The sequence below is a fragment of the Phaethon lepturus genome, unplaced genomic scaffold (genome assembly GCF_000687285.1).
Source record: "Phaethon lepturus isolate BGI_N335 unplaced genomic scaffold, ASM68728v1 scaffold3905, whole genome shotgun sequence".
Taxonomy (NCBI): domain Eukaryota; kingdom Metazoa; phylum Chordata; class Aves; order Phaethontiformes; family Phaethontidae; genus Phaethon; species Phaethon lepturus.
The window spans coordinates 17,896-31,028 of record NW_010539694.1 but is presented as its reverse complement, the minus strand read 5'-3'; the positions used below and the strand labels follow the sequence as shown (position 1 = coordinate 31,028).

General features: G+C 38.6%; 2 protein-coding genes across 2 annotated transcripts in view; both read left to right on the top strand.

Moving 5' to 3' along the window:
• The window catches only part of NDUFB3 (NADH dehydrogenase (ubiquinone) 1 beta subcomplex, 3, 12kDa), a 2,963-nt gene extending 1,350 nt beyond the window's left edge, over nt 1-1,613 (top strand). Inside the window, exon 2 of the mRNA XM_010287178.1 lies at nt 1,346-1,613. Coding sequence (XP_010285480.1) covers nt 1,346-1,502 — 157 coding nt within the window. The 3' untranslated portion in view covers nt 1,503-1,613. The remainder of the gene's footprint in view (nt 1-1,345) is intronic.
• Nucleotides 1,614-7,655: 6,042 nt separating this feature from the next.
• Nucleotides 7,656-13,133, top strand: part of CFLAR (CASP8 and FADD-like apoptosis regulator) — a 17,768-nt gene continuing 12,290 nt past the window's right edge. Inside the window, exon 1 of the mRNA XM_010287177.1 lies at nt 7,656-7,707. The gene's annotated coding sequence lies outside the window, so the exon portion shown is untranslated. The remainder of the gene's footprint in view (nt 7,708-13,133) is intronic.

Below are 13,133 nucleotides of genomic sequence, written 5' to 3'. Positions count from 1 at the left end.
GGAAAGAGTTGGGTAATATTGGTTGCCCCTCCTAGATAAAAAAATAATGTTCCTCTGGTAAAAGGAGGGGATCGAGCCAGTTATGTGAGGAGTTGAAATAAGGAACAAAGTCAAACTTAAAGCATGAGATGATTCTTCCTGAACTCTGTAAATTTTATGTAAGGTAATATTTCAGGTCCATAGGACAAGTAAAAGTATCAGGCCAATCTTCCTTATCAAAGGAGAATTTAAAGTATCAACTTACTTGCTTCAGTAATCTGGAACGAGATTGCATTATTAATATGTTGCACTAGAAGTCTTGAAAAAGTAACCCTCTCTAGGGCTCCCCTTTGATATATTAAGTTCCTTTTAACAGGGGATCAGCTTTCCACCTTTGCAGCAAATGCATATTAATGTACATATTCAGTAAAGAATCAGCTGTGTGAAAGATGTCATATTTGGAAACCTAAGTCTTTATCCATGAGTATCCTATACTAGCATCTAGAAGATACTCTTTCATGCCAGTATGTCTTCATCCTGAGTCACAGAACCATCTGCACAAGAGGATTATCTATGAACATAAATACTTGAACCCCTTGTTTAAAAAAAAAAGTATCATCTTCTGAAATGATGGTGCTGATTTTATTCCTTGTTTCTGTGCAAATGGCTTTTATTTCTTTTCTCAAGGACCAGGAGTCTTTAGAGATGGACAGTTTGTCTCTTCTATAGATTACACTGATTATGCTGCACATAAATGCCTGTAGTCAGTTATAGCAGTGACTAATGTTTCAGTAAGAATGTAGGTTAAAAGCAGTAAGGCAAAACAGCGTGAGGTTTGTAAATATTCTGCAGCTTTTTAGTAAACACTACCTTTTCAGCTTTTTTTTTTAAATTGTTTTTAGTAGGCATTTCTGACTCTAGTAATAGTTAAGTGTCATATTGTAAAACAGAAAGTGCCTCCACACTAGGATGAGTTTTCTATGGCTGGAAACACTTTCCCTTTTAAGATTTAACTATGCAAGATATTGCCTAGCACACTGACAAGCCTTTGTAGTTACTCCATCCCTGCCTGTGCTAGTAGGTTCTGATTTTGTTTCAAACAGAGTAAAACCAGAAGACAACAATTATGTAAGTTTGGGGAGGTGATTCTGTTACTAGAATTATGTTGTTTCCTGCTGTTACTTCTATCTCAAATTACAGGCGTAAAGGGCTAAGAGTTAATACCATGAACTTTACTTGTGGCAATTCCTGTTACTCAAATGACAGAAACGTGACAGTCTCAATGTATATCTAGTTGAAATACCTTCATCTCTTTTTCTGAACAAAGATATTCCTGTTAGTACTTCTGGTTTTACTTTTCTTCTAGTAATGAAGCCTGGAGATACATGGGTGGCTTTGCAAAACCTGTCACCGTAACAGAAGTCTTCACTAGGGGACTCAAGTGGGGATTTGCAGCTTTCGTCATAGCTCTTGGCATTGAATACACACTGTTTCCTCCAAAGAAGAATGGAGGCCATCACTGAAGATCAAATATGACAACTTAATACTTACTCATTACTAAGCTCAAATGTACGAAAGCCTGCTGCTCACTCTGTACTTAAAATATGCGTATTAAAGTCTATCACAGACAAAAACATGTTTCTTTGGTTTTATTATACTTTTGTGGAGTACAATAAAATAATATAAACAGCCAGAGCAAGTGTGTTGCTTTTAAGAGAAAAAATGTACTATATTAATTACAAGTTTAGTAACAATTATTTGCTGGTAAGTGGTAATGAATAATTTGTTACTATTCACTCTTACATCTCTAAATAAGAAGATTGCCTGAAAGGTTTAAATAGTACCCAGAACTGCCTCAAAGTGTATGAAAATACCAAGCTTATACTTAATCCTATTAAAGAGTTAATTTGGCAGACACTATGCACCAAAATAACTGGCTGTGTGATATCCAGAAATTAAAAGTTATATTGCTGCTACCTTTACTAAGCAAAATAGAATGTTACACTCAACAATAACTGTACCTTATTGTCCTCGTTTCAGCTGGGATAGTTAGTTTTCACCACAGAAGCTAGTATAAAGCTGTGTTTTGTATTTGGGATGAGAAAATGGTCATAAATGTACTGATGTTTTCAGTTGTTGCTAAGCAGTCAAGGATTGTCTACCTTCTTGTGCTGGCCTGCCAGCAAGAAGGCTGGAGGTACACAGCTGACCCAGGCTGTCCAAAGAAATACTCCGTACCATCTAATGTCATGTTTTGTATATAAAGCTGGGACAAAGAAGGAAGGGGTGGGGAGGATGTTCGGAGTTAGGGTGTCTGTCTTCCCATGCAACCATTATGCATGATGGAGCCCTGCTTTCTTGGAGATGGCTGAACACCTGCCTGCTGCTGGGAAGTAGTTAATGAATTCCTTGTTTTGCTTTGCTTGCATATGCAGCTTTTGCTGTTAAACTGTCTTTATCTCAGCCCATGAGTTTTCTCACTTTTACGATTCTCTCCCCCCATCCCACTGGCTGGGAGTGAGTGAGCAGCTGTGTGGTGCTTAGTTGCTGGCTGGGGTAAACCACAACATTTTTCCTAACACTACTTCTAAGATACTTGAGTGTAACATGAAAAAAAGAGAACAATTGCTTTTTTCCCCCCTTTGTTCTGAGGTATTAAGTTCTAAACTTGTAGTAGTACAAAAAAAAAATTTTTTAATACCTAGTCTCTTAATAATTTGTTTTAAATTTCCTATTTTTTTTCCTTAAATGATCTAACAGCTTCTGGAGTGCATTAAGGATGCCTGGAGTGAGGACTACAGGAGAAAAAGGCCTGTTGGCAGTATATGGCCTCTGCAGTGGTAGGAATTAGAATTGGCTAAATAGCCTATTGTAAATATAGTTATGCCATTAGTAACAATAAGGAGGGCATACGATCTCATTTTTCAATCAAAACAACAGGATATCTGTGTCACTAAACAGAAAAGCAAAATTAGACAAGTGAGAAACTTAAAATGCCACTAAACAATTACATTGTGTACTTCCATGGTGAAGAAACTGGAAAGCTTAAGTAATCATGTCACAAATTGCAGCTTTACAAAAAGCTTGAAGGTCCTACCAAACCATGGCTAAAATCTCTCTTTTTTTTAATATATATATTCACACACAACCTTTATGAATGAGATTATAACACAGCTTTATTTTTAGAGAGAATAAACATCTGCTATTGTGGGAGTGCAGCTGTACTGTTCAGTGGAGTTTGTCATCTCTGTATGACATTGCTCAAGGCACTGTTCATAGGGCAAACTTTTACTAAACTTTTCTTGCCTAATTCTTTCTCAAGCATTCCTATGCAGTTGCATCATTCCCTGAAAAACAAATCAAGAACCTACTGTCTAAGGTATGTTGCACAAAATATTTCCATGTTGTCCCTTAGGCAGTCCCACCCAGAATACACATTTTCAAAGGCTGATACTCACTGCTTCTTTTCTATCTGGGTCCAAGACTAAACTTAAGATAACTGAATTTTAGATGGTTTTTCAGAAAAACAAACAGAGCTAGCACTACATGCAGTATTGGTTAATCTTGCACTTAAGATAGATACTTCCCACTTCAGCTGCCCTTTGTAATTTTAATTTGGTGTGCTGTACTTGTGTGCTGACTGGCTGCTCCCCAGCCTCAACTCTGTTGCAGCCATCCAGAAGCCTAAGCCTTAAAAAAAAAACCCAAAACTTTAAGCAATAGTTGCTGTCCCATTTAGTTTCCTGTTGGGAAAGTTTTTTTCATTTTCTTCTGTATGTATGCTTTTCATTGTGGTTTTTTGTTTGTCTACATCAAATGCTTCAGAGTCTGAGGCAAAGTTGCTGCAAGTTCCTGTAGAACTAGTCTTTTAAAATGTTACAAGCCTGCCACTTCACTGATGTAGCAGGCAGTTTTGTTAAAAAATCAAGAGCTTTATTTACACTAGCTGAAGAGGCATTCGTACATTATCTTATTTTCAAACACCAGCAGATGGACACAGATTTAAAAGTTACTGTAATCACATTTTCAGCACACATAACCTTGCTTAGGTTATTTAGACCAAAGATGTAAAATACATACAAATGTAGTCTGGCTGCTATAGAAACTAATGCATTCCTTGATAATTTTTTTTTAAAAACAGATAATTTTTTTTATCAAGACTTTATTGTATGTGAAGAAAGCTAAGACAATCAAAATCCTACCTCTTCTAATTTCAACCACAGTTTCCAGAAAACTTACACGCAAGCAAGTAATTTCAATTTAATTTCCACAGATACTTTACTTAAAGATTTAAAAATTAAATTAATGCATAAGTACTATCTTGTATAGGGAAGATCATAAGAATCAGCCTTACCAACATTCTACATAAGCAAATATATTGGGCATATTCACTGTTAAGACTAGTTTAGGTAAAATTCATTAATTTATGAATTAAGGAGGTATCATTTAATGGTTTAATAGCCAGTTGGCAGCCACTGCCCTCAACCACTGTCTTAATTTATTATAAGCATATTTTGCCCATATTGTGGAATATTACAATGTCTCATCATTATTATATATACAATATATACTCAAGGATTTTTATTTCATGTGTATAATACTAATCCTGCCTGGGGATGGAGTATTTCCTTTGTATTAAAATAATAGTACCTAATCTGTCTTCATTGTAACCATTGCAATGGCTGTACTTACATTAAAACAAGCCTTTCTACCAGCACAGATACTTTACAGTGCGAAGAACAGGGTCAAAAGCTGCAGTGGCACCTGCAGGAAAGGAATATACATGATTGTAATACCACAGTCATGAAGCTCTTTCTGTATCTTAAGTTCTGAAAAATAGAACTGATGATGCTCCATTTTCTGAAATTCAAATGGAACTCCTATCTCCATCAGTAGTCAAAGAGCTATTTCTGCTCTCTTGGAAAGATACTTGTGATTTATCTATTGTTTTTGCTAATTCCACCTGTAATATTTACATCATTAGCATAATCTTCCAAATGTATATGTTACAGAGAAGTTAAAGCAGCCAAGTGATTCCATTACAATAGTGACTACATTGCAGTATATATTCAATGTCTCTGAAATTCCTATTTCAGAGCATAACAGAATAACTGTTCTCATGATGCGAGGCAGTTGCAGTTTAAATAGCTGACTATGTGTTTGTGGTGTTAACCTGCCTTAATCTCTCCCACAAACCTTCCTACAAAAATCATCTTTGTTGAGCTCTCAAACTACAAGCTTCTATCCTGCAATTAGATCTTTGCCAAATCAGCACTTTAGGTAGACTTTTTACATCAATGCAAGTATATTTTCTACATGCAGCTAACTGAAGTTAGGAGTGTTTGTTTCAAGGGGTTTTACAAGGAATGTTCTCAGGATTCATGGCTTGTCTTCCAATTAAGTTTACCAATTTCATCATGGGTATCATCAGGGATTCATCCAAACTGTTTTACATGTATGATGGGGAACTGATTTTACAGATACTCTATACATTCTCTATCCTCAGTTGTAGGCCAAATAGAAATCTGAAAATCTGCAAGTCAGATAATCCTTTAGCCATTGCTCCAACAGAGAAGAAAAACCCTTGAGAACAATCTCTTCCCTTAGTGACAGCCTTTTTTTTAAACAATAATAATAATAAAAGCAGCACCAACACATAACAAGTGAAACTGGTAACACCAAATGGAATGCACTCACCCTGATCATACCAAGTCTGATTTTGCAATACATAGCAGAAAACATAAGTTCATAGTAGTTTAGGAGGCATAAATTCTTAAAAGATTTTTTTTGGAGAACTAGGAGAATCTACAAAATTAAATAGATCAAACCTGTTATAAAAGCATATCAAGAGAAGTATGTCCAAGCCAGAGAGTTATATCCAAAGCCCTCTAAATTGAAACATATAGGACCATCTCTTCTCAATCACGTCTAATCTTACTGGTATGCTCTATGTTCTACATTTATACTGATTTACAATTTACAGTTCCAGCTTACACGAGAACCTATCAATGAAGACAATACAGTATTTCAACTTAGAAATGGAGATTAAAAAAGTTGCATACAGCTCATAAATGCTGCCTATAAAAGTGAAAACTGTTTAATAAATATATAAAAACTAGGTAAATGTAGGAAAAAGTGGAGTAAGTAAGCAAAAGAATGTATTATGTCTCTTAAATAATGGTTGTATTAAATTGGTAAATCACTCATTCAACCATTTTTTTTTAATAAAATTCTTCTTTCATAAGCCTGCAGCCATACCATCTCCTTAAACCTCTTCTATTAGCCTGTACCAGTCCCTACATGTTTGTATGGAACAGATCCAAGGAGAAAGTATGCATATTGATTCACAGCAGATACTGGCTGCCTTCTGAATCAGCACCAATCCAATGCTACATCTTAGTAGCAGGGACGCTGTGATACCCTTGGTGAGAGCCCGACCATACTATTTCAGTAGGACTCCATTTTTTCAGAACACAGAGCAGTCACTTTTTACCTGACCAAGTTCTAGTGCAGGTCATTACTTTCTGCCTCCATTTTCCATACAGTTCCAAAGACAGCGTGACTCTTCACAACAGCATACTATCCCAGAGTACTGTGTAACATGATGGGTCTAATTTCATCACATATGGAGTTGCCTTTTGTCTAGTTCAGCTGATAAAATATTCCAGAATTTTCTATTTCAGGCCTTTAATAGAGCAGCTCCAGCTACAATACTAGCACTTCAGAGTAAGTTGCTTCATGGAAGTTGTTTTTTATCACGTGAATCACAACGGCCAGTTTACAGGGACAAGGCATCATTTAAAATTACTGAAGATTATAAAACAATGGAAAGCATACAATTTTCACACCCCTGTAACCACATTATCTTCGCTAGAAATGAACTCAAGAGTGATAAAGCAAGACCTGAACCAAGTAGGGGCTTGCTTCTGTATAAACTCCCGCCAAAACACATGCCCACACTTACCCCGTCTGTAATTGCTCACTGAAAAGAAGTCTGTTACCATTGCGTAGCTATTAGGGCCAATACAAAGCTATTTTGTCTATCCTCATACCAGCAACAGTATAAAAGGCATAAACCCATAAACGTCTATAAACATACCGACCTCGACACCACCCTGGTAGCAACAACACCTCTCTCCCCCACCCCACGCTCTAGCTAGTCGGAAGCCATTTTGTGCGTAAGCGACACCCGAAGGTGCCGATGGGAAGTTGCGTGCAAGACGAGAGGAGCCGCCCCTTCCGCCACAGTCCCGCCGCCATCTTGTGGGACCTGGGCAGATTTGTTTGCGCAGCTCGGAGTTTTTATCTCCTGAAGTCGACTATAAAGCAAAACGAAAAGCACAGTCCTTCTCTCACCTCGCCCCAAAATACCTAACGGCTGGACTCACGATAAAATCGAAAGGATTAGCGAACGTGGCTCGGCAGATGTATAATGATGGTAAGGCGGCTAAAGCCAGTTCCCTTCTCCCTCAACGAGGGGACATCTCTGCCTTGAACAACGTTGCTATCTGCGCGCAGAGGCGGCTCAGGCATCTTCAACAGCCAGAAGAGGCACGGGCGAAAAGGGCTCTGCCAGTGAGAAGCTATACTTGAAACCACGCCCAGTGCTGGGAAGCCGGTTGCTAGGCCGGTACCGCCTCTTCTCCTCCTCCTCCTCCTCCTCCTCCCTGCTCCTAATGCTGGACCTTGCTCCAACTGCTATAGATGAGACTTCCCCGGCGCGTTTGGGTGCGTTGTAATATTCCCTCTTCCTTTCCTTCACACCTCTCTTCCCGCCATGCGCCGTCAGGCGCACCAACACAGCCGTGCTCCCGGATCGGGTCTTCCTCCCTGTCGGCGGCGGGCTGAGCCGGGTGCGGAGAGCCGGAGCGCCCAGCGCCAGTGCGGCCTGAGCCCGACCTTGCTCGTGAGGAAAAACGAAACCCGACGCTGCCCATCCGCCTGAAACTTACTTATCTTGCATAGCGGAGTTTCCTCTCGCTTCATTTTCCAAGTGTGATTTAAAATTACATAGTTAGAAAGTTGAATGGAAATCTGCATAAAATTCCTTCGGTAAAACCAGTTTTAGTTTGCTGGTGTGTTTTTTAATTGGAAGGACTGGGGTGTTAAACTAGCGCATCTCTAAATGGAAATTAGCGTGGTCACTACTAGTTTACACTGAGACAAACTATTTAAGTCTAATACAGTAATGAGAAATACAGTAATGAGAAATGTGAAAGTTACTGCGGGATTTCCCTGTTTTCCCTCAGTACCAAATCCTCTTCTATAGGGAAATGTGAAAGTTGTGAAGGTTGTGGAGTATGCTCCAAACAATTAAACACTTTGAAAAATGGCAGGGGATACAGACTCAAAATGTAATTACCTTTGTGTGGTTTCACCATCTCTACCACTTCAGAATAGAGGAAGCACAAAATGCAGCTAGTGCCTCCTGTAGCAAAGTAACCTCCTACTCTCTCCCTCTCACGTAGGGGCTTCCACATGAGCTTATCTTGTGAAACAAAGATAATTTTCCAAGTCAGAACTACACCCACTGATGTTACATCCTGTTTTTGCTGCTGCAGAGGTGAACGTTAAATGCTGTGAGAAATGACCGACTCCAATTGTAGACCATGTTTAGAGTGTGAAATGTTTCCCTGCTTCTCTTGAAAGACCGTTCTTATTAATAGGAGGCCTAATATGTTGACTTAGTCCAGGACAATTCTCTTTGCCTTGATAATTGCATTGATATTTGTATATTGTGCAGCATTTGTGTTGCAGTCATGGGAACAAGGTACAGGAATGGTATTAAACAGCAAAGAGTAAAATCGCTTGAGCCTTATACCTGCATACCAGCCTCTGCTTGTTAATGCCAGCAGGGTTGTTACTGGAGCCTTGTGTGTCTGTGTGTGCGTAGTTTTAGTATGTTGGTATTTCCTGCTCCTTGAGCAGGGAAAACAAAAAAACCCAAAAACAACCAAAAAAATCCTGATTTGGGTTGTATTTTGTATGGACTGAGGGCAGTGTGAAATAATTTAAAAATAGGAGTATAATTAACTTTATTAGCTTCATAGAAGGTAATGAACATACAGATGTTTTTCTGCCTGTTTTAGTGTGGAATGGAAATAATTTGTGCTCTGAGGGGCAAATATGCTTGCTGATATTCTCAGGTGTTTACCTTAAAAAAATTTCTTCTTATGAACCTTGATTACACTGTAATACCCATCGTCAAAAGTAAGTTCAGACTTAGACAAATATGCCTGTGATAAAAGTGTTTTCCTGTGCAGTATGTGAGAAATTCATCAGCTTTAAAATCTTAACACTTTGTTCAGGCAAGTCTGAAAAGTATGTAAACCCAGAAACTTGTATTTAAGTGCACTTCGGTACTATCTCCGTAAGATTTTCTCTCAGACCTCTTTGGGGGACAAGAGGACAGATGAGTCACCCTAGAATCAATTATTTTCTTTCCAGAGACCCTGAGGCTATTTCCCAGAAGAGCCCTTTGAAAATCTGGGGTGATAGTGAACAAAAATAGACAGACTTACAGAAAACTCTCCGCTCACCAGTCATTTACCCTCAGTGTGCCCGGGGTTTTCCTGGCTCTTTGAATAGAGGAGGAAAAGAGATTTTGTTGTTGTTCCGTGTGTAAGCCTGCCCCTTTCACTCACTCTGCCCCTAATGCTATTGACATGACCTTGCAGTATCCGTTTATCTGTCGGTGGTGGTCAGTTAGACTTCAGGTATTTGGAATTATTCTGGGTTTCTTATAAATAGGGAGTGTAAATGGGAACGTGTAGTACTTCAGGTTTCTTTTTTCAACCATCTTCCTGCTCCATAAGCTTTGCATTGGAATCTTTACTCAATACATGAAATACTGAACTCAAGAGGAAAGTCTTGAGTGTTTTCTTGCAGCAATATTGGCAAATCACGCATGAGCACACAAACTATTGAGGCAGCTTTATCTCTGCTGACTATGAACTTCTTTCTTTCCTCTTGAGAAGATAAGCTTTTTTCCCTATCCTCTTTGGAAAGAATTTCCATTCAGTAACTGTTCTTGTTGCAGGGCCCAGCTAATCTAAATTGAAAGCCAGGCTGGTGGGTTTTACATGGTCATTGCTTTTCTCTTTTTCATTGTTGCAGCAGTGATAACTGTATTTGTGACGTCTGCAAAAATGGTCATATGAGATGGAAGGGTGAAGCATGATGCCCTTCACCACTCATGATGAAGTGGATTTGGCTCAGATGTATGCAGATGGAATATATCGGGCTTGCCCCAGTAGTGTGACATTCCCACTATGAAAATATGGTGACATGGGTTTTGCATACAAAGTTATAAACTGTTTTAGTTTATACTAAACACTTGCTTCATGTTGCTCTTACTTACTGTCCACTCAGAACCCTGGGGGAATGAATATTATTGTCAAATCACTGTATGTGCCAGTTGTTTTTCCTCTTATTTGGAGCATCGTTCCTCGTTCACTGGACCAGTAGAATCACACAGAAGAATGCATGATCCTAGGTAATTTTTCCTTGTTTTTCCCCCCACTAAAATTAGGGAGTAGCCCCCAGCAGTAATTTGTGACGTTGATACTTGTCCAACATAAAATGAGCTGATGTAATCAACTTTGTCTGTGGACCATAACTGGAAAATACTGGATGGAAACCAATGTGTGCTGGGTCTGGATCAGTGATTTGACAATGATCAAATGCCAGTCTTCCAATGTTCATGTGGACAGACTTGCATACAGGTAAGAGAGTTTCAGCACTGGAAATACTCATCAGCATTTTTTATAATGAGGATGCAATTTATGTTATATAAAGGAAGTTCACAAAAATAAATAATTCATATGTGTTTTTTAAGATAACCTATAAATAGTAATTTTGCGTGTCTGAAATTTTAACTCTGTAGGAAATTACCTACCACACATGCACACCTCTTTTTTTAACTAGTTTGAAAAGATTAGATAAAAATCAATGGGGGGGGGGGGGGGGGAATGTTATCTGAGATTTCTGAAAATGGCCAAAAGTTGTTAAATGCCCATCTCCCTTTAGAGTGAGTCATAAATAAGTCTTCCTCAAGCTCTTTTGAAAGTCCCAGCTGTATGTACCTGGGAGATGCTTTCATCTGAAGAGTGTTGTGTGGTTCCCCCTTCCTGACTGCATGAAAAGAGTCTTTGTCTTTCTGTAGAATTCTCACAAACGTTTGATACTAGATTGAAAATGAGAAGTTAGCGATAAATAATGTTTTTCCTCTGATAAAAAAACTGTACAAAACACACTGCAGTGCCTCAGGGGTTGTTCTTACCAGGGGCCCCAAAATTTTCCCACCTTTCCCTTCCACCCTAGCTGTACAAGTGACAGCATTGTGGATCCATGTGTGAAATAGAACAGGTTCAAAAGTACAAGTATTTTGTCTATTCAGTTTGGTTTTGTTGGAAATAAAACTTTTCAGCTTGCTATATTAAAAAACTGTGGTTCTGAGTATTTGAAAGGGGCAGCTTCTACTGATGTTTCATTTCTGATTGTGAGGGGTTTTGCTGTTTGCGCTGTTTACATTAGGTTTAAATGTTGTACTTCTTAGAGCAAACAGTGCATTTAATTCTCCAGCATTCCTAAATGGTGTGATGTGGTGAGGGGAGACACTCTGTTTGTGCCTGTCCCTTTTGCATTCTTGAGAATAAAACTGAATTGGAGAGGGTAGGTGTTGCTTTTCCCTGGCTGTGTGCTGTAGCAGGAGTACTATAATTGTGCATTTTCTCTAGTTATTTAGCCCAGTCTGTGTAGAATGTACATAGGAGGCTATGATGGGCTAAGCAGGGTATGGGCAGCCTTGTTAATGTCAGCTGCAGTGGAATGCTCTCTGCTTCTGAAAATGAGCCAAAGTGACCTGTGCCATTCTGAGGACTCTGTTGCACGTACATTAGATCTCATTTACATTGTGGTATGGAAGTGCAGGAATACTTAAGCTGAGTAATGCTTGGGTCTTCTAATGTGGTGGGTTTATGATATTTTACAGCTTGCCTGTGCTGTTCTTCCTTACCTACCTGTTCTCTTTTGCTGCTTAAGGTGGGACCTTGAGGTCATAGCAGCTGCTTGTGTTATAATCCCCTAGTGATTCAGACATGCTGTCAGCAAGATTAACAGTGCTTTTTTTTTTTTTAATACTGATGACCTGCTATTGTGACTGTCAGCAACAGCATTGGAGGAGAAAGCCACCGCAGTCTTTGACTCCATAGAAAATACGGAACACTGGGATAGATGTAGATAAAGGAGACTTTTTGCCCAAGGAACTTGAATTCAATATGCTTTTTTAGTGGGCAGTGGAACCCAATCCATGGGTTTAATCAAATCCAACTCTTACGTCCTTTCTGAGGAAAGTCAGGTGGATGTATAGAGTTAATTTTCATTTAAACATCATTTGAAGGGGGCGGGGAACTTGTAGATGAGTTTATCTCATTTCCGTAATGCATAGACACAATATGTGACATTGTTGATTGTGATTTCCAGAATGTGTAACAAAAAGCTGAAAATGCTTTAAAAAATGTTATCCAGGTGCTAGAATCTTTCAGTGTATTAGGCTTTGAAGTGGAATTTGCTTTTGCTTTTCAAAATGGTTAAAGAAAACCATGCAGTATAGTGATTCAGCTCGTTGTAGGGGCTAAGATTTGTCTTCAGTTTGCTCATTTCACCTTCCTCCATGTAGGTAATGGGGAACAGAGAAGGTTAAGGTTAGATAGAATTTCCATAGTTGGTGTCAGCAGAAACCGAGTATAGCACCCTACTTATTTTGTTAATCACAAGGGCAGGTTTTTTCCTAGGCTTGAATTTTTATTTCAGTTTTCAGTATGTTGAAATGTGAATGTCACATGAAGAAAAAAGGCTGTTTGTGGTTTATCGATACCTTCAGAGTTAACCAATTTGCATACTTAAGGTTGGAATTCTTTCTTTGTGTGGTTCTTTGATCTTTTGAGCATGAATTGTATGTCTGGAGAATCCTTAAAACCCCAGTAACTCATTCAGATTGGAATCACTTTAAATGATGCTAATAAGTAAGAAAATCAACACATTCCTGAATTTATAGATAATTAATGTTTTAAAATATTACGTATTATTTTATTATTACTTCCTTTATTTTGGCTTCATTTAAAGCAAAGTGCATGCCTAATAGCAGTGGTTTT